This window comes from Elephas maximus, chromosome Y, assembly GCF_024166365.1.
Source record: "Elephas maximus indicus isolate mEleMax1 chromosome Y, mEleMax1 primary haplotype, whole genome shotgun sequence".
In the NCBI taxonomy this organism is placed as follows: domain Eukaryota; kingdom Metazoa; phylum Chordata; class Mammalia; order Proboscidea; family Elephantidae; genus Elephas; species Elephas maximus.
In genome coordinates this window covers 6,923,472-6,950,420 of record NC_064847.1, presented here as the reverse complement: position 1 = coordinate 6,950,420, position 26,949 = coordinate 6,923,472, and the positions used below count along the sequence as shown (strand labels likewise).

The following is a 26,949-nucleotide window of genomic DNA, read 5'->3' as shown; positions in this document are numbered from 1 at the left end:
TTTGGCAAAGATATCACAAAAAATAAAAACCAACCAATATCCTTCATGAATACACATCCAAAAAGTCAAGCCAACAAAATACAACATATCAGAAAAATCATACACCATGATCAAGTGGGATTCATTTCAACATTAGAGAATCAATCAATCTAATCACCGCGTGAATAAAACAAAGGGGAAAAAAAACTGCATGATCGTATTGATTGATGGAGACCTGAATACACACTTTCAATAATGGACAGAACATTTAGAAAGAAGATCAGTAAGAAATACACTGTTTGAGTAATGTTATAAACCAACTATACCTAACAAACATATATCATCTGTATCTACCTCCCTACCTACCTACCCATCCCCCACCCATCCACCCCTCCATCCATCTGCCACATCATTTCTTCTACAGGATAATGTCTACACCATCTCTGTTCAGGGGAGACATAATCCTATACACAGAAAACCCCAGAAGAACCCATTAGAATGTTATTAGAGCTAATAAATTAATTCAGGAAAAGTGGAAAATCAGCACAGAACAATCAATCAGGTTTTTATACATCAGCAATGAGCAACAGAAAAGGAAAGTAATGAAACAACTCAATTTACAATAGCATCTAAAGGAGTAAAATACCTAGGATTAAATTTAACCAAAGAGGTGAAAGGGACTGGCACACTGAAAACTGTAAAACCTACTGACAGAAATTTAAGAAGATATAAACAGACAGACATCTGTGTTCACGGGATTGGAAGATTTAATAGTATTAAGATGTCAACAAACCCAAAGTTATCTATAGATTCAATATAATCCTCATCAAAACTTCAATAACCTTTTTTGTAGAAATAAAAAATCCAATTTATACATAACTGCAAGGGGCCCTGGATGGCCAACACAATCTTGACAAAGAAGAACAAAGTAGGAGGACTCATGCTCCCTACTTCAAAACATACTGTAGAACTACAGTACCCAAAACAGTCTGGTACTGATATAATGAAATCATATACATCAGTGTTAACAGAATTCAAAATCCAGAGATAAAACCATATATTACTGTCAAATTAGTATTTTCAATGGGGAAAGAACAGTGTCTTTAATAAATGGTGCCGGGACAACTAGATCTCTCTGTTGAAAAGTGTAGGACTAGACTCAGACCTCGATGCATGAAAAGTTACTCAAAATGGATCAAGGACATAAAACTCTTAAAAGAAAACATAAAAGTAATGATTCATTATCTAGTTTTCCGGTTTCTTAGATGCAATGCCAACAGCACAAGCAACAAAAGATAAAATAGACAAACTGCACTTTCTAAATTAAAAAAAAAATTGTGCATCAAAGGACTTTAAACACACTGAGGAGACAACATATTGAGAGAAAATTTGGGGGACCCATCTAACAGATACCAGTTTAATTTCCAAAACATACGGAGAACTCCGATAACTTAGCAATGAAAAGACAACCCAATGATAAAACAGGCAAGAGATAGAATAAATATTTCACTGAAGAAGTTATACGGCTATCCACAAACACATGAAAAGGTGCTCCACATCATTAGGTCTTAGGAAAATGCAAGTTAAAACTACACTGAGATACGATTTCACTCCCATAGGGATGGTCATGATCAGAAAAACATAAAGCAAATATTGGCAAGGATGTGGAGAAACTGGACAGAACTATAAAGTGATACACCACTGTGGAAAACACTTCAGTGGTTTCTCAGAAGTTAAACATAGATTATTGTATGACCCAGCAGTTCCATTCCTAGGTATGTATACTGAAAGAAACTGAAAGCAGAAATGCAAAAATATACACCAAAGTTCACTGCAGCACTATTTAAAATTGCCAAAAGGTGGAAACAAGCTAAATGTCCATCAAGAGATGAATGGATGAACGAAGTTACTCAGCCATAAAGACAGACAAAGCCCTGAAACACGTTACAACATGGATGGACTTTGAAAATGCGACACTGAATGAGGCAAGGTAGTCACAAAAGACATATGTATGATCTCACTTATATGCAATATCTAAAACAGGCACACTGAAGAACAAAGTTTATTAGTGCTTACCATGCACAAGTGGAAGGGTGGGGAAAAGGAAGAGAGGCTGCTTAGGGGACCCTGATCTTTTGAGGATGATGAAAAATTTAGAAATGAAAAATGGTAGGGGATGAACAACACGATGAAAATAACATCAATCATAACATATGCATGCAAAAAATGTTCAAATGGCATTTGTTATATACATTTTTACAAAAAAAGATGAAACAGAAAATCTGAATAGCTTTATAAACTTGAAAAAAATTGTGACTTAAATATGCCCCTACGATAATTTTGCAGAACAGATTATTGCAGTGGAGAACTCTAGGGAATATTTAAAGATTAATTAACGCCAATTTTAAAATCTCTCCACTAGATCAAATGGTTAAGTGGGTTCGAATTCACCCAGAGGTACCTTGGAAGACAGGCCTGCTGATACGTTCCTAAAAGTTCGCAGTCTTAAAAACCCTATGAGTTAGTTTTATTCCACAGACACAAGACCACCAAGAGTGGAACTAACGAAAACAACTTCCAGAGATTACAAGAATTTTATTTCCCAACTCATTTCATGTGGCTACTATTATACTGATACTAATACCACAAAATAAAACTACAGACCAATTTCTTGAATCCAATGAATTTAGTGAATATAGACACAAAAATCTTCAATAAAATATTACCAAACCAAATCCAAAATAATGCCATCACAACCAAAGAAGGTCTGCAAGGCTGATCAACATTGGAAAACATATCAATACGTTAAAGAAGAAAAGTCACACAATTGTACCAGTTGGCATATTAAAAAAAAATACCTGATAAAACACCCCTCTTAGTTAGGAAGACACAAGAACTACCTCCATGTTGCAAGGAGCATCCTAGCTGAGATAATAAGGGGAAAAAATGATCCAAATGAAATTGCTTCTCCTAGGTAAAGGTTTCCCAAAACCTATATGCATGACTGCTTGCTCAAACATCTATACTTCCAAGGTATATTCTACTACAATGGCAAGCCCCCTACAAGGAAAAATAAAATCTTATCTCCCTCATCATTCATCAATTTTTAAAATATTTATCAGTACCATTGTCATGTTACGTACTTTGCTAGATGTATACAAAACACAGGCACTGTAAAATTCAGAAATTTATAGGCTAAAAGATCAGAGAGACATGGTTAATTCTGTAAACTTTGGTGATACAATGTGAAAAAACTTTACAGAGTACAAGCTTATAACACAAATAAATCTAATGCAATTCGAGTACAAGGTGCTGTACAATGCAAATAATGTGAATTAAATAACTACAATTACAACAGTAACAACAAAAAGAATTTTCTTTAAAAGGCATCAGGAAAGGATAAAGAATAAGGTGGACGAGAAAGCCAAATACCGTTTCTTTCATCTGGACTTGATTGATCTTTATCTTGAAGAGTCTGTGTTTGAATTCCTCATTACAGGAGAACTTATCGTCATCTCCGACCTCTCTACCCACTGGATATTTGATGAGAACTCTAGCTCGGCCACAAGCTAAAGACTGCAGAGTTCTTCTTAATTCTCTATCCTCTAAAATGAGAAACAACACTTAGCATTTTCATTAAACCACAAATATAAATAATTTCGATCAATACTTACCTAGTCCAGTAGCAGTCTTAATCTCTTCTAAACTGAACTGGTCTCCTTCATTAAACATCAATAGCACCAATGTTTGGAACAGGGAGGCCTGAAGTTCCTTCCTTCCCTGTTAGAAAAAAGCATTATGATACCTCCTCATAAGAAGATACTTATGATTGATTGATAACTCCAGTATGATTTTCAACCACACACTACTTTCTATAGGTCATACTTAGGACATTAATACAGACATAAGGAAGACGGCAGTGTGAGAATCTCTAGATCCCAATCACACACTAAGAAACACAAGACATTTATGCTCGTCCCTGTGAGACTCTGAATCACTGGACCTAGACAGCAGCAAGGACATGTAAAGAAACCCCAATCAATGATGAGCCTCATAAACTAGCAAAAGAGCTTTCTGCCATGGTAGCCACCCTTCCCCTCCTGGCAAGTAAACTGTGGTTCAACTCAACCCAGAGCCTGCCTGCGTACAAGAAAGGCCCCGTGTCTCTGCTTTAAAACTAACGGCACAGATCTCCTGGGTGGTTCATTTGGGGTATGCCCACCCCTCACCTATCAGAGTGGGGAAAAGATTGCAGCCATGGTCACAGCAGACCCATGGTTCTCCTAAGAACGGGAATCTACAGCTCCGAGGTAAATGGGCAGAAAACGGCAAAAAGGAAAAATGTGCACACTCGCTGTAGACCTATTCATTCAGTGTAGTATGTCTGATCAGTTTGGGAGCCATTAAAACACTAAAAACATGGTAACACACAACCCTCACACAGTAGTAATCAAAGACTGAAGGCTGTGAACCATGAAGAACAGACAGATTACGTGTTCTTTCTCTGTTCTGTGTGCTAGCCAATGAACGGCAACTTGGTCTGCACTACGAACAGACAGAGAGCTCAGGGGGCAAGCAGTATGCAAAGTCAGAAGGCTGTTCACAATTAAGTGTTTCTTGCATAAAGTAAGCAATGCTGTGGAAAACAAGAATGTTTCAGAAGAACAGAGAAAAAGCTAACACATTATAAAATTCTAATGTCCTGGCTGCAACAGAAAATTATGAAACACACAAAGAAGATGGAACAATGGCTCATCTACGTGAAGTAGGAGAAGGGAGAGAAATTTTATCTTTAGAAGTCTGAAAAGTGAACAGACTGGAAGAACACAATAAATACAATACGGCACTATTAAACAAACTCAAAACACAAAGAACTAAAGAATATCAGTAAGATGATGCACGCAGAAAATGAGAATTTAAATAGACAACAGAAATACTAAAACTGAAAGACACAAAAACTGAAATGGAAAGCTCACTGGAGGGGCTACACAACAGGTGTGAGCAGGCAAAAGAAGAACTAGTAAATAAGGCAATCAAAATTATGAAAGCTAACGAGCAACAATGGAAAAGACTAAAGACTACTGAGCATGGTTAATAAAATTACAGAATATCATCAAGTGAAACAACATATGCATCACAGGAATCCCAGAAAGTGTCAGGGTACGAAATTACAGAAATAAAATAATGAAAAAATAATGGCAGAAAACTTTACAAGTCTGTTGAGACTTGAACGTACAAATCAAGCGGTTCCAAACATATGCTATTTACAAGAGACATATCTCTAGACCAAGCACAAATAAGCTGAAAATGAACAGATGGAGGAAAAATATTCCATGAAAATAGTAACCAGAGGATCTGGGGTAACGATTTCAAATCAGAAAAACACATTAACTCAAAATCTGCTGTAGGACAAAGAAGGACATTATACACTGATAAAAAAGCAAATTCATGAAAAAGATACAATTATAAATATGTGGCAAACCTAATATCAAATGCCTTATATATGTAAAGCAACACTGATAGAACTGAACGGAGAAAGAGACCACTCTAAAATAATAATTGGGAGATTTCAAAATGTATTTCAAAAATAATGAAAAGAATATCCAGAAAGACAGTCAGAAAGGAAACAGAGAACCTGAACCACACCATGAATAAACTAGAACTAATAGACATGCACAGAACACTCTGCCCAACGAGAGCACAATAACCATTCTCCAGTGCACACAGATCATTCTCTAGAACAGACCACATGTTAATAAAGGTCACCAAACAAGTCTCAATAAATTTAGAAAGTTTAAAACCATAAAACAAATGAGTTTATCCAACCACAATGGAATGAAATAAATTAACAGAAAGAAAACTTGGAAATACACAAATACATGGAAATTAAACAACACACTATTAAATGACCAATGGGTTGAGGGGAAAATTGAAAGAAAAATCAGAAGAGACAGCAGAATGAAAATGAAAGCACAACACATAAAAACTTTGGGAATGCAACAAAAACTCAGAGGCACATTTATAGTTGTAAAAACCTATATTAAAAAGAGAACAAAGGTCACAAATCAATAACATAACTTTACAAAAGGAGGACTAGAAAAAAATAGTAAGCCAAATCCAGTGAAATGAGAAGTAAACAATTAAAAAAAAAAAAAAAGAGCAAATATCAATGAAATAGAGAAGAGAAAAACAACAGAGAATCAATAAAACCAAAAGTATGTTTTGTAAGTGATCAATAAAATCTACAAACCTTCACCTAGTCTGAGAAAGAGAGAGAGAAGACAATCTAAATTAGAAAAGTGAGGGCATTACAACTGACTCTACAGAAAAATAAAGCAATATCATAAAGGGAATTATAATAGTTTTATGCCAACAAATTAGGTAATATAGATGAAACTGGCAAACTTCTACCAATATGTAAGCCTGCATATACTGACTCAAGAATAAACAGAAGATTTCACAAACCTGTAATAAATAAAGAGACTGAATCAATAACCAAAAACCTCCCAAGAAAGAAAAGTCCTGAAACAGATGGCCAAAATTCACTGGGGAATTACACCAATAATTTAAAGAACTGGCTCCAGTAATTCTTAAATTTTTCAAAAAAAAAAAAAAACAGAAGAAACACTTCCTAACTGATTCGATGTGGTTAGCATTATTCTGACATCATTATCAGACAAAAACAACACAAGGGAAGATAACCACAGACAAGTATCACTTGTGACTAGGGATGTAGAAATTCTCAATGAAATGCTAGAACACTAAATCCAAAAGAATATTAAAAGAATTATATTACATGATCAGGTGGGATTTAGTGCAGGAATGTAAGGGTGGTTCAGCATTAAAAAATCAATGTAACATTAACAGAACGAAGAAACAGAACCACATGACATCTCAGCTGAGTCAGAGAATAAATTTGACATAATCCAACACCCTTTTGTGATAAAAACATGTAACCAGCTAGAACAGAAGGGAAATGACTCATTCTGATAAGGACACTGATGAAAATCACAGCCATCATCACAGAGTCCCTGGAAGGCACAACTACCAACCAAAACATGGGTGGTTTGAACCCTCCTGGGGTGCCTAGGAAGAAAGGTCTGCCAATCTGCTTCCAAAAGGTCATAGCCCGAAACCCTATGGAGGAGTCCTACTCCGCACATATGAGGTCACCAGTATCTACTCAACTGCAACTAATAACACAACAACAACATCATCGTACTCAGTGGAAAAAGACTGAGGGTTTTCCATTTAAGATCAGGAAAAAGACAAGGATGCTCTTATCACTGCTATTCAATACTGTACTGAAAGTTTTAGTCAGAGAAATTAGGCAATAAAAATAAATAAAAGGTATACAAATCAGGAAGAGAAAAGTTATTGTAACCTTTTTAACCCTTACAGGAACCCTTATAGAACCTATATTTGGTTCTATAAATAGAAAACAAACCCAAAGTACCCACAAGAAAGCTAATAGAAGAGGAAAATTCAGCAAGCGTCAGGATACCAGGTTAACATTCAAGCATCCAAACCAAACCTGCTGCCATCAAGTCAATTCCAACTTTTTTATATGCTACCAATAAGCAACTGGAAAAGGAAACAATTCCACTTCATAACAGCATCTAAAACAAACACATATGAATAAGTTTAAGTAAGTGAGAGGCTTGTACACTGAACACATCATTACCAAAAGAAATTAAATAAGTCTCAATCAATGGAAGGTTGTTTCATGCTCATGGATTATAAGACTTAATATTAAGGTTCATTATTACCAGAAGGCCATCCCCATCAAAATTCCAACAACTTCCTTAGAGAAATGGGAAATTCAATCCTCAAATTTATACAGAACTGCAACGGGATCAAATAGCCAAAGCAAACTTGAAAATAAAGAACTACAAAGACTCGCAATCTCAAAACAGATTATAAAGCTACGGTAATCAAAGTGTGGTGATGGTATAATAACGGACACACAGACCAATGGAGTATAATTCAGAGTCAAGAAACAAACCTGGACATCAACGGCTAGTTGATTTTCCACAATGTAGTATGTCCATCTGATGGGGAAAGAACAGTCTCTTCAATAAACAGTGCTAAGTCCACTGAATTTTCACAAACCAAAGAATGAACTCAGGCCCTTAGCTCATACCATGTATGAAACCTAACTCAAAATGGATCAAAGACTTAAATGAAATAATTAAAACCATAACACTAATCAGAAGGAAACTCAGAGGTAACACTTCCAGACCAACTTGTTAACAATGGATTCTTAGATATGACACTGACAACACAGGAAACAAAAGACTGATAAACTGGACTTGATCAAAACGAACAACTTGATTCATCAGAGGGTGGTAACAATAAAGTGGTGAGACAACCAACAGATTGGGTAAAAAAAATTGGAACCAAATATCTGATAAGGGTTTATGTTCCGAACATTTAAAGGACTAGTACAACCTAACAACAAAAAAATAAATCCAGGCAGAGTCAGGATGGCGGAATACTCAGAAGCTTCCTGTCATACCTCTTTCAACAACAACAACAAAAAAGAAAACAAAAACCCACTTCCGTGGAGTCGATTTTGACTCATAGAGACCCTACAGCAATCCTATAGGACAGAGGAGAACTGCCCCATAGGGTTTCCAAGGAGTAGGGGGTGGATTTGAACTGCAACCTTTTGGTTAGCAGCCACAGTTCTTAGCCACTACGTCACAAGGGTTCCTCTCAGAATAAAGACCACCCCCCAAAAAAAGTGAACTGAATATATATGACAATTGACAAATTTAATTGTCAAAGACAAAGCTGAAGAGTCAGACTAGTGGAAGGTAGAAGGAGAGACAATTAAAAAACAGTGGGAACAGGGAACTACATGTTGCAGTATTGCCAGTGTCCTGCTAGCTGAATGTGCACAGGGCACACAAGCTGAGGCAAGCAGCACCATCCCAAGCCACAACACACCTCTCTGGTGTACCCAAGCAGCAGTCAATCTGCACACATCGCCAGAAACAAGTAAGACTGACATCAGGCCTGTGAAAGTTATGTGCAAGTTCCCAACTTGCTGTACCCACTGGCAACATAACCCCTCCCAAAGCAGAACTCCACTGCTGAAAAGGACTCCTTTCCCCTCACCCATCCTCCATCCTGCACTGACACCAGGCCCATGACATTTGACAATACAATGCCCCCTAAGCCAGAACTCACTGCAGCTCTGGAGGCCCTGCTCCTCTGCCTAGTAACTGGCATGGGGAGGGCAGCGCAGGGGTTCACAGACTTGCAGTGCCCTTCACACCCACCCTAGTGCCTTGAAGGTCAGTTCAACACTGCACAGGCTTATCAGCATAAAACAGGCAGGACATCCACATAAAGCACATTTTCAACTGTAGCAGCCACAGGGTAGCTACAGATTTATGACATTCAACACTATCTTGTCCCTTAAGAAGGGGCCTCAACCACTGACACCAGGAACCTGAGGGTCAGCAGGACCACCGACTCCATCTAGCCACCCACGACAAGGGCCTGAGAATCAGTGGTACTCCCAACACTTCCAGCCAATGGCCGCGGGCACCCAAGCAACAGCTGCATTAACCCGCAATAAAAGCTGCCAGCCAAGATTTATATATCCTGCAAAACTGTCTCTCATATAGGATGGCAAAATTAGGTCATTTCCAAATAGAGAAATTAAGAGAATTGGTAAAATTCAGGCCAAAATTACAAAAAATATTAAAGAAGTCCTCCAGTGGTAGTGGACAGGGACACACCCTAAATCCAGGCACCAGGAGGCAGCTGACAGCTCCCTGTCTTGCCCTACACATACCTCCCACTGCAACCAGAGACCTGTGCCTGCCCTGAACTCTGCCACACAGCCTCGCCCACCAAGGACTGTAGATGAGAGTCACCACAACACATACTCGGTAACTGACAACCTGGACACTTGCACCCTGAACAACTGCACCACTCCAAGGACAGCAAACAAACTCCTGGGCTCACACATGTAGTAGTGGCTCTAACTGGAGATGAAAGAGTTTCAGTGATATCAACAACCAAAGTAGCTCAAAAGCCAGCCTACTTCCATGTAGCAAAATAAAGCAAAACAAAACAAAAATACAGGACACATTAAAAAATACAATACATGAAGATAACTTATCAAGGCCTCAGCCACGACAGTCAATAACAAATCACATAATGAAGGAGGACAAGATCTCCAGTAAGAGATCAAAATAAAGAGCCAGAAAACCTTCAGGATGAAGATAAAGCAATGGAGTTACCTGATAAAACATTCAAAAGAGCTCTCCAACACATCAGGAAGGAGATCAGGCAAAAGTTAGCCTAAGACAAGGAACATACAGACAAAGAAATTCAGGAAAACAGTACAAGAACAAAAGGACAAAAACAGGATGCCAGAAACCAAACAGAAGCAGAAACTAGAAATCGAAAAAATTAAGAACAAAATTAACAGAAGGCCACAGCAGCAGAATTGAGACAGATGAGGTCAGAGTAAGTGACCTGAAGATAAATCCCTTGAAACCAGTTTGTTTGAGGAAATATCAGAAAAAGAGAATGAAGAAAAAATGAAGACACTCTAAGAATTATGTTGGACATTATCATGAGGAAAAATCTACGAGTGATCAGAGTACCACAGTTGGGGGGCAAAGGGCAAAGCGGGAGTAACAGAAAACACAGAGAGAACTGTTGAGGTTTTGCTGGCAGAAAGCATCCCCTGATTTTGGAAAGATGAGAATATACCTATTCAAGAAGCTCAGTGATCCCAATATAGGATACACCCCAGAAGAATGTCACCAAGACATATTACAATCAAATTTGCCAAAAACAAAGACAAAGAAACAATCCTGAAAGCGGCAAAGGATAATACAAAAGTCGCCTACAAAGGAGAACCAAAAAGACTAAGTTCAGATTATGCACCAGAAACCACGCAGGCAAGAAGGCAATGAAATGACATATAACACTTAAAGGGAAAAAAGAAAAAAAACTGCCAGCCAAGATTTATATATCCTGTAAAACTGTCTCTCACATAGGATGGCAAAATTAGGTCATTTCCAAAAAGAGAAATTAAGAGAATTGGTAAAATTCAGGCCAAAATTACAACAAATATTAAAGAAGTCCTCCAGTGAGACAACAAACAACATCAAACAACAATCTAAGACTCGGACACAAGGCAGATTAACCAGTTACCAAACCAAGTAGGGAATTTATGAAAACAAATCAAAGCTAAAAGCCTGAAAATGGAAAACGAGAGACGTCAATATCTAAATGATGTCAACATCAAAACAAAAAAGAGGAAATGGTGTAGTCATATAAATTACATATGGAGATGCAGTCAAGGCGGTATCAAGAAACAAAAGAATAGTTTAAACTTAGAAAAATTAATGGAAATTTCAAGATAATCGCAAAGGAAGCTTATCCATCAAAATACAAAAAGAAAAAAAAAAAAAAAGACTCACCAAACACAAAATCAAAAACAATGAAAGAGATGAAAAGAAAATACATTAAAAAAAAAAAACACTAAGCACAAAAATTAAGAGGACAAAGAAACTGTCAACAGCATACACACACACACACACAAAATCAAAACGATAGCAGTAAACTCATGCCTATCAATAATGACACTATATATGAATGTCCTAAATGCACCGATAAAGAAACAGACAGTGGCAGAATGGGTGAAAAAATATGATTCATCTATACGCTGTCTAAAGGAGACATACCGTAGTAACAAAGACAGAAACTCAAAGGATGGAAAAAAAATACACATCACGCAAACAAGAACCGAAAAAGAGCAGGCATGGCAGTATTAATCTTCGATAAAACACATTTTAAAACAAAACACACTATAAAGGATGACAAAGAACACTATATATAATGATAAAAGAGTCAATACACCAAGAGAATATAACCATAATAAATACTGTATCTTAGGCTTGGTTCTCTAGAAAAGCAAAACCAGTAAAGCTTATAAATATACACAGATTAATATCTAGGAAATAGTTCACACGGTCGTAGAGGCGGGAATGTCACAATTCCACAGGTCAGGCTAGAGGCTTCTCCTGGTTCAAGTAGCTGCAGTGGCTGGTGAACCAAGATCAGTAGGTTGGATAGGAGGGCTGTTGCTCACAGGCTGTGAAGGCTGACAAATCCCAAGACTGGCAGACAAAGCCACAGGTAAACTATAGCTCAAGTCCCAAGAACTGGAAGTCAGACAAACAGGTGCCAGCTGCAGGATGCAGAACGAGCAAAAGCCCCTTGAGCCTTGCCAGAACAACTGCTTATATTCAGATGCAGGCCACATGCCCAAGGAAACTTCCTTTCAACTGACCGGCTATTCACAGCAGATCCCATTATGGAGGTGATCACTTACCAACTTTCAACAATGAAGTGATCACAGCATTATACAACTGCCAAAACCCTGAGAACCATGGCCCAGCCTAGCTGACACACAATTTTAACCACTACAGTATACCCCTTTTCAATTTGGCACCTGTACACATCTACTTAAACCATATATAATCTCTGAATAAAGACAATTATAAAGTCATCTTTGCGTCTAACATAATAAAATAAACACACATACAACTGCAAATAGACTAGCCATGTTCACATTTTATAAGTGAAGAGAACAAAAATATTTCATGCACACATACAGAGCAGAAATACTCACAATGAGTACAGTCCTCACTTCTGTACTGGTCAAATGGCCATATTTAGAACTACCTTCTTCCACCACCTGTTCTGTATTCCCTTTGCCCTCAGCAAGCACCTGGTCATGGTTATTTGCCCAGTTGGGTGACCTAAAATTTCATTCCTGAAGGGTCTGGGCTATTAGTAGTCATGTGGGAATTGGGTTGCTGTATTTTCCGCTGACTTTAATCATAGGACATGGTAGTACTATGAGACGCCCTAAGGGATCTCCTGCACTCCAGGCATACTCTCCTTTACCTCCATTATATAGTTACATTCTGATTTCCTCTTGGTAATCAGATCAATCACACCAGCCGTATGGTAACTCCCTTCTTTGCCTGGTGATCCGGAGGCATAAGAGGCCCAAAGTGGCCAGGTGGCAATTCTTAGCTTCCAGTTCAGTGAAATCAGTAATGTTATTCCAGGTGAAAGCATTCCTCCCTTGGGAAGTAAGACCTCCAGACCCACAAAGCATAAGATTCCAGAGACAGAAGCAAAACTCTTGTGAGTGGAACACTAGGGGTAATAGTTAGCAATGCCACTCCCATTTCTACCCCTTGAGTCTTAGACCCATGAATCGTGCATATGGGAGAAACAGCCCCATATACTGGACACTGGTTTAGAGCATATACAGCCTCCTGGAGAACACTGCCCCAACCCTGCAAGGTACTGCCACCTGGCTGGCAACATAGATGTGTCCTTAGAAGGCCACTCCATTGTTCTATCCAGCCAGCTGCTTCAGAATGATAGCGAACATGGTAAGACCAGTAAATTCCATGAGCATGGGCCCAATGCCACACTTCATTTGCTGTGAAGTGAGTCCCCTGATCCAAGGCAATGCTGTGTGAGATACCAGGACGGTAGATAACGTATTCTGTAATTCCACCGATCACAGTTCTGGCAGAAGCACTGCCTGCAGGGAAGGCAAATTCATATCCAGAGTGTCTATTCCTGTAAGAACACTGCCCTTTCCATGATGGAAGTGCTTCAGTGTAATCAACTTGCCACCTCAAGGGATGGTGCCATATCAGGGACTCAGTGTTGGTCTCTGCTGCTGGCAGACTGGGCACTCAGCAGCGGCTATAGCCAAGTTAGCCTTCATGAGTGGAAGGTCATGTTTCTGAGTCCATGCATAATCTCCATCCCTGCCACCATGACCACTTTGTTTATGAGCCCACTAGGCAATGACAGGAGTAGCTGGGGAAAGAGGATGACTGGTTTCCACAGAACATGTCATCCTATCTACTTGACTGCTAAAATTCTCCTCTGCTGGTATCACCTTTTGGTGAGCATTCACATGAAACACAAATATCTTCACTCTCTGGCCCATTCAGAGGGGTCTATCCACATACCCCTTCCCCACGAATCCTTGCCTCCAACTTTCCAATCATGTTCATTCCAAGTCCCCGACCATCCAGCCAAACCACTGGGCAGAGCTCATGAATCAGCACATAATCATACATCTGGCCATTTCTCCTTCCAAGCAAACTGAACAACCATGTGCACTGCTCAACGTTCTGCCCACTGGGAGAATTTCCCTTTCCTACTGTGCTTCAGGGAGGTCCCAGAAATGGGCTGTATTGCTGCCACTGTCCACCTTCAGGTGGTGCATATCACACAGAACCATCTTTAAACCAAGCACGAGTCTTCTCTTTCTCAGTCAACTGATCAGAAGGAACTCCCCACTAGGCCACAGTGCAGACTAGGAGACGAAAGGTAATGTGACAGAACAGAGACCATTGGCATTTGGGTCACTTCCTCATGCAACTTACTTGTGCCCTCAGGTCCTACTCGAGCCCAGTCTTGTATATACCATTTAATGATGGAGTACTGCTGTGCTTGTCCAACTTTATGACCCTGTGGGTCAGACAACACCCAGTTCATGATGGGTAGCTCAGCCTGAATGGTGAGTTGGTGGTTCACGGTTAAGAGTTCAGTCTCTACTAAAGGCCAGTACCAAACCGAAAGCTGTTTCTCAAAAGGAGAGTAGTTATCTGCAGAGGACGGCAAGGCTTTAGTCCAAAATCCTAAGAATCTGCACTGTGATTCACCAACAGGGACCTGCCAAAGACTTCAAACAGCACCTCTGTCTGTCACTGACACTTCCAGCACCACTGGATCATCCAGCTCATATGGCCCATGTGGCAGAGTTGCCTGCATGGCAGCCTGAACCTGCTACAGAGCCTTCTCTTGTTCTGGGACCTACTCAAAACTAGAAGCTTTTCTAGTAACTTCATAAACAGGCCAGAGTAGCATGGCCAAATGAGGAATATGTTGCCTGCAAAATCCAAAGAGGCCCTCAAGGTGCTGTGCCTCCTTTTTAGTTGTGGGAGCTGCCAGATGCAATAACTTATCTTTACTTTAAAAGAAGTATCTCATCATGCCCCACACCACAGAACCCCTAGCAATTTCACTGAGGTGGAAGGTGCCTCAATTTTTGTGGGATTAATTTATAGCACACAAATGTTTTACCAGTAAATCCAGAGTCACTGACACTTCTTCCTTTCTAGGTCCAATCAGCATAATGTCATCCATGTAATGGACCAGTGTGACGTCTTGTGGAAGGGAAAGTTGGTCAAGGTCCCTGCAAACTAAATTATGACATAGGGCTGGAGACCTGAAGTAAGTCTGAGGTAGGCAAGTGAGGGCATCTTGTTGGCCTTGCCAGCTGAAGGGAAACCGCTTCTGATGGTCCTTCGAAACAGGTATGGAGAAGAAGGCATTAGTCAGATCAATAGCTGCATACCAGGTGCCAGATGTATTAATTTGCTCAAGCAGAGTAACCGCATCTGGAATAGCTGCTGCAATTGGAGTTGCCAATTGGTTAAGTTTATGATAATCTACTGTCATTCTCCAAGATCCACCTGTTTTCTGCACAGGCCAAATAATTGAGTTGAATGGGTATGAATCACCACCCCCGTGAGTTGAATCACCACCCCCACATCCTTCAAGTTCCTGGTGGTGGCAGTAATTTCTACAATTCCTCCAGTAATGCAGTATTGCTTTTGGTTTACTATTTTCCTTGGTAGGGGGAGCTCTGATGGCTTCCACTTGGCTTTTCCTATCATAATAGCCCTTACTCTGCTTGTCAGAAATCCACCGTGGGGGATTCTGCCAATTGGTGAGTATACCTATTCCAATTATGCATTCTGGAACTGAGGAAATCACTACACGGTGAGTTAAAGGACGCACTGCAGCCACTGTGAGACAGACATAAGCCAAGACTCCATTAATAACCTGACCTCCATATGCGTCCATATACCTCCACTCTGACTGGTGGGCCAGAGTGACGTTTTTGTTCTCCTGGAATTACTGTCAGTTCAGACAGTATCCAGTAATCCCTGGCAAGTCTGATTATTTCCTTGTCCCTTTTGGGAAAGGCTGGGAGAATGATTAACACTGCAAGTTTCTGGCATATATATTGGAGTCCCTTCTCAAGGGGGACCCAGCCTCCCCTTCAGTCAAGTGGCTGTGGGTTTTTGGCCAAGTTTGGGAATTGACTCTCTATTCTGGTGATTCAAGTTCGACTACTGTTCACTTGACCTAGAATTTATCTGCTTGTACAGATCAAGTATTTAGTAGATTTCCTATCTATTTCACTCCTAGGGACGTCATCACTAAGTAGCCAACGCTGTAAGTCCACACAAGCCAGACTATTCTGATTACTTCTTTGACTCTGCTGTCCATTACCGTAACCATGTCCACCTTGTCTTTGCTGACTGAATGCCATCACTTCGCCTCTACTACCATGGGGTCCAATGAGCCCCACTGTTGTTAAAAACCCATTGCCATTGAGTCAATCCTTACTCATAGCGACCCTACAGAACAGAGCAGAACTACTCCATATGGTTTTCAAGGTGCACCTGGTGGATTCAAACTGCCAACCTTTTGGTTAGCAGCTGTAGCTCTTAACCACTATGTCACCAGGGTTTCCCCCTTGGAGTTAGACATCATAATTCAGTTAGGACAGTACCCACTGTCATATGTGACTTACATAAAATAGCAATCACAGCAGTCTTCAAGGATGCTTGGGTTTCCTTCACAAATTTGTTCCTCACCCTTGTGGTAAAATGTGTGTCATATGGGCATTCCATGTACAGGTTTGGGGGTCTAACCCAATAAATCCACTCTAGCATGTCAATTTCCCTAAGCCTTTGGGTACCTTTTTCTATAGTATATAAAGGCAGGACTGGTACTTCAACCTGATATACCGTAGGCCTCCTCGTAACCCATGCTTCAGCAACCCAACCAAATAAACTATTAGATCCTTCCCTAACTTCTCAAGCAGAAGAATCTGTGCTTAGTGAACCCATATCAATAAACTCAGACTGATCCATCTTTATGTTCCTTGCACCATTATCCCACTCCCTTAATAGCCATTGCCGCCCATACTCTCCAAACTTCTGATCGTACATATTAGAAAAGCCAAGCAGTTCTTTTGCAGTGTAGTGTACCTCCTCCTGGGTCATGCTTCATACTTCATCTTTTGGGGCTCTCTGTGACTTAAGTCTAGTTATAGGCCTAGAAGCCAAAATCGGTGGGAAAACATTTTGAGGATATTCAGCATTATCTTATAGAGGCAACTAGGTTAATCTCATTAAGTGGGAGTAGAGGGGCTAATGGCTTTCTGGGAAGGGTGGTTTAGCAGACAAACATGAAGTAATCTCTTCACATGGGAGTGAGAAGGCAGGTTCTGTTCGCAGGAATGATTCAACAGAGTTTAGGGGCTCAGTGTCTTCACTTTCCTCATTATCTTGCCATGGGAGCCCATGCCACGATTCAGGATCCTGACTCTTCCCAAACAAAGCCCTCACTTTAACTTCAGACACCTCTTGGGGTTGGTGGTTGAGCTGGCGTTGTAGTTCAGCCACTCTTACAATAAGACTCTGGTTTGGTTTTTGGCAATAGCAATTCTAATACTCTAGGAAATAGGGCTTTTTTCTTTAAGGTTGTTTACGCAGCACTTGAGCTTCAACTCTGAAGCCCTGAGCATTATCTCTTTCTTTCACCACTTTGTCTCATAAAAGTAGGACCCATCAACCAACTTTCTTACACTTCTCATTCTGACAAAACTGTAGAAAGGTATCACACATGCAATCACCCAGAACCTTACCTTTCACCACTACTTGACCTATTGGCTGTGAAACTTTGCGTATTTGAATTGCCACCTCACGGCATGGATTAGCAGTGCCCTCTTTACTACTGGAAGCAGAATCATCAACATCTTTAAGACTAACTAACTTGAGACTGATTTAGAAAGCTCATCCTAACTCTTTTGTTTCTTTTGAACCACTCTCCGTATCAAACGTGAGCAAGAGCTGAGCTCTCTGACCTTCTGAGTTTTGGGTTCCTCAGCCCCTGCAGCTACATGAATCAGGAGAAGCCTTGCAGTCTCGCCTGCTGATCCTGGGATGCATTGATCTTCACTGCCTGTGTGCAAGAGCCCTACTCTCTGACCTGCCCATCTTTGGTTCATCAGCCCCTGTGGTTACATGAATCAGGAGAAGCCTCTATCCTAATTCACGAACTTGCGACATTCCAGTCTCCACAACCATGTGCGGCATTTCTTTGAAATAAATCTCTCTCTCTACATATATCTATTTATCTGTATCTATATACAGGCTTTACTTCTTTAGATAACCCAGCCTAGGACAATTTGGTACCGGGAGTATGGTGCTGTCCTAACAGATATCTAAGTTGTAGAAGCAGTTCTGAAACTGTGAATGGATAGAGGCTGGAGAGATTTTAAAGTGCCTAACAGCAAAAGCCTAGATTGCTGTGAAGAGATTGTCGGTGGACTTATGGACATCAAAGACAATTCTGGTAAGGATTCAGAAGAATGTGAGGGAAGCTGTTGTACTGCAGACTGCACAGACAGCAAGAAGCCACAGTGGAAAATGGCATCAGCAGGGGAACGACAGCAGCAGAGGACCAGCAGCGGCAGGGAAAAGGTAGCAGCAGAAGCAAGAGACCAATGTGAGACAATGCTGGAGCTTGCCCAAGGAGCGAGACAGCTGAGCACCTTTGGCAGGAGGCTTCCTGGTGGAGGGGGGTGCCTTCAGCCACTGATCAGTGAAGCTAGGCTTGCAGACCCATGGTCAAGAGAGCTGAGTGCCTTCCCACTGAAGTTTACTGGCAGATTGGGGCACACTCACTGGTGCAGCTACAGAGCTTTGGAACACCTGCCCTAGGAGGGCAGATGTGGGTAGTGAGGTAAAAGGGGCTGAGAGGCCAAGGGACCTGGAAGCAGAAGCTGCAAAGACAAAGAACACAGGAAGCAGAGCTGCCTCAGTCTCAAGGGTATGGCCACGACCTCTGGGGTCTCAAAGGGTGGAGATACCACTCAGGAGGAGCAGGAGAATGGGGCTGCCCAAAGCCGAGGGAGCAGAGGTGCCATTCCAGTGGGGATGCAAGGCAGAGCTGAAGCCCAGGGCCGACAGAACTCCACTCAGAATCTGGACAGTGTGGCCAATACCTAGAGTCTGGAGAGCAGGGCCATTGCCTAAATAGTCTCAGACAACAAACATTTATTTTCAAAGCTTCAAGGGCCAATGTAATGTGTTCTGCTGACTTGCTGGGCACCTGTTATCCCTTCTTTCCTGCTCATTTCTCCCATTTGTTATGGAAATGTCTACCGTGCACTTGTTCCACCACTGTACTTTGGAAGCTAGATTTGAAGATGAGAGAAATTTTCTGGATTTTGGACTTGGAGTTGAATTAAGACTTTTGCTATGATACGCTGGTATAAATGTGTTTTATGTGTGGCAAGGACATGAATTTTGGGGGCCAAGTGTAGGACATCATGGATTGAACTATGTCCCCCCAAAATGTATGTCAACGTTGCTTTGTCATGATTCCCAGTGTTGTGTGACTGTCCACCATTTTGCCACCTGATGTGATTTTCCTACACGTTGTAAATTCTATTGTCATGATGTTAATGGGATGGGATTAATAGCAGCTATGTTAATGAGGCAGGACTCAATCTACAAGACTGAACTACGTTTGGAGCCAATCTCTTTTAGAGACATAAAAGAGAGAAGGAGCAGACACAGGGACTTCATACCACCAAGAAGGCGGCGCTGAGAGTGGAATGCATCCTTTGGATCAGAGGTTCCTGTGCAGAGAAGCTCATATACCACAGGAAGCTTGATGACAAGGACCTTCCTCCAGAATCAGTAGAAAGACAAAGTCTCATCCTAGAGCTGGTGCCCTGAATTCAGATTTCTAACCCACTAGAATGTGAAACAGGACCCATACCTCACATAATACACAAAAACTAATTCGAAAAGAATCAAAGACCTAAATACAAATTCTAAAACAATACAGATCATGGAAGAAAACAGAGGCAAGGCAAGGGGCTCTATTATATGGCATAAATACGATACAAACCATAACTAAAAATGCACAAACACCAGAAGAGAAACCAGGTAACTGGAAGCTCCTAAAAATTAAACACTTAATGCTCATCAAAAGACTTCACCAGGGCCACATGAACCAGGGACTATATCAGCCTGAGACCAGAAGAACTAGATGGTGCTTGACTACAACCAGTGACTGCCTTGACAGGGAACACAACAGAGAACCCCCGAGGGAGCAGGAGAGCAGTGGGATGCAAAGCCCAAATTCTCGTAAAAAGACCAGATGTAATGGTCTGACTGAGGCCAGAAGGACCCTAGTGGTCATAGCCCCCAGACCTTCTGTTAGACCAGGACAGGAACCATTCCCAAAGCCAACTCTTCAGGCAGGGATTGGACTGGACAATGGGATAGAAAAAGATGCTGGTGACAGCTTCTTGAATCAAGCGGACACTTGAGACTACGTTGGCATCTCTCATCTGGAGGGGAAACGAGAGGGTAGAGGGGGTTAAAGACGGTGGAATAGACAGGAAAAGGGAGTGGAGGAAAGGAGCTGGCTGTCTCATTAGGGGGAGAGCAATTAGGAGTATATAGCAAGGCGTATATAAGTTTTTGTTATGAGAGACTGACTTGATTTGTAAACTTTCACTTAAAGCACGATAAAATTTTTTTAAAAAAGACTTCACCAAAATAGTAAAAAGAGAAGCTACAGACTGGGGGGAAAAATTGGCTATGACATATCCAACTAGGGTCTCATCTCTAACATCTACAAGATACTGCGATACCTCAACAATACAAAAACAAATCATCCAGTTAAAAACAGGCAAAGGATAAGATCAAAAATTTCACCAAAGAAGACATTCAGGCAGCAAAGAGACACATGACGAAATGCTCAAAATCATTAGCCATGAGAGAAATGCAAACCATAACGACACTGAGATATTATTTCACCTCGACAATAATGGCACCAATCCAAAAAATACAACATAACAAACAGTGGAGAGGTTGATGGGAGATTGGAACTCTTATGCACTGCTGGTGGGAATGTAAAATTGTATGACTGCTTTGGAAAACAATATGGTGCCTCCTTAAAAAGCTAGAAAGAGAAATTCCATACCAACCAGCAATCCCACCCCTAGGGAAATAACAGCCATCACACGAACAGACATAGGCTCACCCGTGTTCACTGAAGCACTACTGTCAATAGCAAAAAGATGGAAACAACCTGAATACCCTTCAATAGATGAATAGATAAACAAATTATGGTCCATACACACAACGGAATACTACACAAAGGTAAAGAAAAACGATGAATCCGCGGAACATCTCACAACATGGGTGAATTCTGAGGGTATCATACTGAGTAATATAAGTCATTCACAAAAGGACAAATATTGTATGAGGGCAATATTATAAGAATTGAAAAAAGGTTTAAATACAGAAAAAAGTATTCTTTGATGGTGGGGGCAGTGGGGAATCATTAACTAGATAGTAGACAAGTATCAACTTTGGTGATGGGAAGGACAACATGCAATACAGGGGAACTCAATTGGAGCAAAGCAAAAACAGAAGTTTCCTAGACACATCCAAACACTTTGAGAGACAACATAGCAGGGGCTTGGGTCTGAAAGAACATAGTCTGAGGGGCCATCTAGGTTGACTGGCATAACATAGTTCACAAAGAAAATGTTGTATACCCTACTTCAGTGAGTACCATCTGGGGTCTTAAAAGCTTTTGAGTGGCCATCTAAGATAACATGTATTGGTCCCATCCCACTTGGAGCAATGGAGAATGAAGAAAACTAAAGACACAAGGAAAATATTAGCCCAAAGGGTTCAACCAGAGACTCCCCCAGCCTGCGACCAGAAGAACTAGATAGTTCCTGGCTACCATCAACAACGGACCTGACAGGGTCACAACAGAGACTCCTGGACAGAGCAGGAGAATAATGTAGACCAGAATTCAAATTCAGAGAAAAAGCCCAGACTTACTGGTCTGACAGAGATTGGAAGAACCCCCGAAACTATGGCCCCCGGACACCCTGCTAACCCAGAACTGAAACCATTCCCAAAGCCAACTTTTTAGACAAAGATTAGACTGGCATATAAGGCACCAGTTAACACACATGAGGAACGTGCTTCTTAGTTCAACCAAATTCAAAAGACCAAATGGGCAGCACCTATGGAAAAGGAGGACGAGAGGCAGGAAGGGACAGGAACTGCATGAGTGGACACGGGGAACCCGAAGTGAAAAGCAAAGAGTGTGTGGTCACACTGTGGGGATTGCAATAATGTCACATGCGTATAAATTACTGAATGAGAAATTAACTCAAACGGTAAACCTTCACCTAAAACACAATCAAAAAAAAAAAAAAAAAGATAAAAGACCCAATCAAAACATGGGCAGAAGACTGAAGAGAAATTTCACTGAAGACGAAATACAATATCCTTAGGTCTTAGGGAAATGTGTATCAAAACCACAATGAGGTATCACTTCATACCCTCTGAGGTAAGTATAATTTTAAAAACAGAACCAGGTGTTGGCAAGGATGGTGAAAAACTAGAACCCTCATCCACTCTGGTGGAACTATAAAATGGTGTATCCACTGTGGAAAAGAGTTTGGCAGTGCCTAAAAAAGTTAAACCTAAAATTGTCATACAAAAACCCAAACCTGTTGCTGTTGAGTCGATTCTGACTCATAGAGAGCCTATAGGACAGGGCAGAATTGCCCCACAGAGTTTCCAAGGATCAGCTGGTGGATTCAAACTGCTGACTTTTTGGTTATTCTGATTAGCAGCTGAGCCCTCAACCACTGTCCCACGAGGGCTCCAGGACTACATCACCACACGAGCCAACAACTCTACTCTGGAGGCTTTCAACTTGCTGATTTTTCAGAGGTAGATTACCATGCCTTTCTTCTGAGGCACCTCTGAGCCTTAAACCTTTAGGTTAGCTGCCAACTGCATTGCTCATGTACACCACCCAGGGATACAATACCTTCTGTTTACAGATGCTGCAGTTCTTTCCGCTGATTCCTATTACATACAATACTTTAAACACATGCACACCTTTGTATACTTGTACTCAGTTTCCTAGGGAAAAAAAACTTTGTGCAAATTTTCTCCAGCTAAAGAAAGAAACGTGCTACTTAATTCACTTTCCTTTTGAAAGTACAGTCCACGCAAAAAACTAAAAATGTACATGACCAAACAGTGAGAAATCCCTACCTGCCCAAAACAATCTATTATTATAAGCACATGAAACACCTGGGAAATACAAAGTCTTCATGTTTTCCTTTTGTGTTATGAACGATGCTTACCATTTACTGTTGCCTATTACAGTTTTGTACTTCCTGAAGAACATTCACGATATTAGGAAAGATGAATACTATGGGATATTTTTAAACGGCATCTTCAAATTTTAACTTTTAGGGACGTCCATGATAAAACCGTAACAAAAGTTTTAAAAAGTAGTAGCGTGGTATGCACACTGCTGTTGTTAGTTGTCATCGAGATGGTTCCAACACACGGCGACCCCAAGTGTTACAGAGTAGAATTGCACATTGGCTGTATAATCTTAACAGAAGCATCTCACCAGGCTTTTTCTTCCACTGTACTTCTGGGTGGGGTTGAACTGCAAGCCTTTAGGTTAGCAGTTGAGTGCAAGCCCCTTGTACCACTTGAATCTTGACATGTACACTACTGACACGTAGTTAAGAACATACAGCAAAACCCAAAGTAAGAGTCATATGTTTCCGTTCCCACAATAAACATGGTTGTAGACTAACTTATGTTATTCTCAAAGCCTGTGGAACTGAAAGGGAATAGACTAAATTTATTTTTATTAAACTCAACTCTGTACTGTTTGTTATCTAAGCATGAGCTGAGACTGTACGATTTGTAGGTTAGTGAAGTAATGTGTTCATCACATATACTCAAAAATATATTATTCACTCTCATGTTTAAGATTCTTCATTAATATTAGGTACTCATGTGAAGACTACATTCTTTTTATAATCTGGGTCCAAGGTTACCTCTGCAAAGTAGGTGATTTCTACTGTGTCTTACAAGCATTGGACATGTTATCAGGAGGAATCAGTCCCTAGAGGAGGACATCATGCTTGGTAAAATAGTGGGTTGGCAAAAAAGAGAAAAACCCTCAATAAGTTGGACTGACACACTGACTACAACAATGGGCTCAAGGGCTCAAGCATGGCAACAATTGTGAAGATGGTGCAGGACCAGGCAGTGTTTCGTTCTGTTGTGCACAGGGTTGCTATGAGAGGGAAACGACTTGATGGCACCTAACAACAACAATAATTTTATCCTACCTAACCATAAACATATAATTTCCATTGCTTCTGGAATATAAACATGGTTTAACTCTTCTGTTCAAGTCAACTATTAGCCATTACCTTTAAGTGAGGTATCCCCAAAACCCTTAAGGCTGAATCAAAAGACAAAAACTCTGTGCTCTTCCCTTTCAACTACAGTCACACTACTGAGTTTCTAAATTTATGGAACAGACGTAGGTCTCTTCTTTAAACATAGAAAGAAGCATTCTAGACATGTTTATCTACGCATTATCAGTACCTGGCTGCTTCTGTGAAAAAAAAAAAAAGCATAATTTTTTTTTTTTTTTTTACGAAATGCTTAGGAGAGTGTATCATTCTTCTGTAGCTGCTGTAGGAAATTATTACAAACTCGGTGGTTTAAAACAGGAAGTTATTTATTCTCTCACAGTTCTGGAGATTAGCAGTTCAACATCAGTATCACTGGGCTAAATCAAAGCATTAGCAGGTCTGACAGTGATTTTAAGACAGGACAGAGAAAAAAGACATGTCCTGATTTTAGTAACCTTCAAATGTAAGCAGATGTACACATTTCTATCAGCATAATGGGGTAAATGAGTCCCTTTTATAAGTCCATAAGCTTAATACAAAATGTTGAAGACCAACATAGAATAAATGGCTGAATGATAATTTTGCTATTAAAGAATCAGCATAAGGTTGGTTCCTATCAACTGGAGGTCAAGTATATCCCCACTTTCCAACTACTCCATTATCTCTGACACCAGATGCTCTTCCCATGGCACTCTTTGCTGGGTTTGATTATTCGCTGCAATGTTTTACAGAGCGCATGGATTATGCTTATGGTTATATCGTTTACCAGGAGACAGGACACAGCCCAAAGTAACACGATACAGTTAGAGGTAATAGAATACTACTCAGCTTCAGCATCAGGAAGGGGCATGGGGGCCAAGTCTGTAAGCATTCCCAAAGTGGAGGACACATCCCTCCTTTCATTAACCAGGACAGCTCTCAGAACAGACAAGCCCCTGGGTGGAACAGTTCTCAATTGTTCTTGGATTAGACAAGTTCCTGCTAGAATAACTTTCAGAGCAAATAAGCTCCCTCCCAACTGGAACAGCTTTCAGACAACAAACTGCAGGATGAAACAGCTCTTGAGCGGCTATCAGAGCAGACAAGCTCCCCACCGCAATAGCTCTGAGATTTCTCTGCTGCTTCTCACTCTCAAACAGCTCAGCTCTCAAAACTGCACGGTGCGGGGCGTGGGGGAGAGGGCTCCATCATGGGTCTTCCATGCCCCAAAGGTCAGGCTATCACTGGTGGCTCTCACCAACCAGGAAGTGATCAAATCTACACTTCCCAGCACTTTTATAAGACAGTCCACATGCTCCTTTGTCAGTACTGGTCAGGGATCCCTAGCCAGACTGGCACCTAACAAATTTTCTGGAGTAGTCAAATCCTTAGGAAATCCCTAAAGTTGTTCTTCCCCAAAACTAAGGGCAAAGGTAACAAATATTCAGGAGTAACGAATTACTTAGGAAACCCACTAAGCTATTAAAAAAAAAAAAAAAAAAACAAGAAGAAAAGCCACATAGGGAGATTCCGTACCTCTGAGTGGGCTTGCTTCTTTCGTAAGAACAGTTAGTAAACAAGAACCTCTATCAACTGGGTGCTTCAAAGCACAGAGGGATCATGTAGTTAGCTGGCACGTAGAAACTGAAATAGGGTCTAAACCTAAAGCCTTAGCCTTTGAGTATCAGCAGAGGTGATTAAATATGTTTTAACGATAGGTTTATATGAAAATGATACACGTCAGAGTATGCAATATTCATATACACACTTCAGTCATTAAACAATTTTCTCAGGTAAGAAAGCAAATATTTAAATGTATTCCTTATCAAGGTAAAGTTGGAAAAGGTGAAACACAAAAGCAAATTGCTAGCATGAACATCACTTGCTCACCTTTTTAAATTCAGCTTTAACAACACAGCGCCCAAGAGTTGGCTGCCACTGAAGTTTCCGACCACTGTGCTTGCTCAAGTAAAAATTCTTGAAAGTTTCCTGAAGCCTTTCCATCTAAAATAAAAAAATGAAATAAAGTATTCCTCAAAACAAATAAAAACCACACTGCCTGCCAGTGCATATCTCTCTCTCTCTCTCTCACACACACACACACACACACAAAATCTTGACCAAGTATAGTTTCCCAAGGCTATTTATATACAATGGAGCACTGTGGCAAAATGACTACAGAAAGCAAATGAAGCAGCTCTGAGAAAAGAAAAAAGATATTGCCAATTCTTCTGGTTCAACATGGTGGGCTCAGCAATTTGAATATGCCCCGTCCTTTAAATCCCACCATGACAATGATATAATTTTAAAATGAAATAAACACACAAGTACACCAAAAATAGAAAAGGAGGCAACAGCAGTTGAACTGCCAAATGATTTTGGTAAAGGTAAAGCAAATGGGACGTGGGGAACTGATTTAGCACAGAAGAGAAGCAAAAGACAAGTAACCATTGCAAGAACCTGAAAATAGGCAACAAGTGGAGGTACGTATCAATACTAGTGTAAATAGGAATAAATGAAGAATTATGTTATACTTTGATGCATGC

At 40.6% G+C, this 26,949-nt stretch overlaps 1 protein-coding gene across 1 annotated transcript in view; it reads right to left on the bottom strand.

Moving 5' to 3' along the window:
- Positions 1-26,949, bottom strand: part of LOC126069867 (cullin-4B-like) — a 207,916-nt gene that overhangs the window by 29,358 nt on the left and 151,609 nt on the right. The window contains exons 16-18 of the mRNA XM_049873503.1: positions 26,294-26,407; positions 3,654-3,759; positions 3,412-3,584 (exon numbers count right to left, since the gene is read on the bottom strand). Of these exons, the coding sequence (XP_049729460.1) occupies positions 3,412-3,584; positions 3,654-3,759; positions 26,294-26,407 (393 nt within the window). The remainder of the gene's footprint in view (positions 1-3,411; positions 3,585-3,653; positions 3,760-26,293; positions 26,408-26,949) is intronic.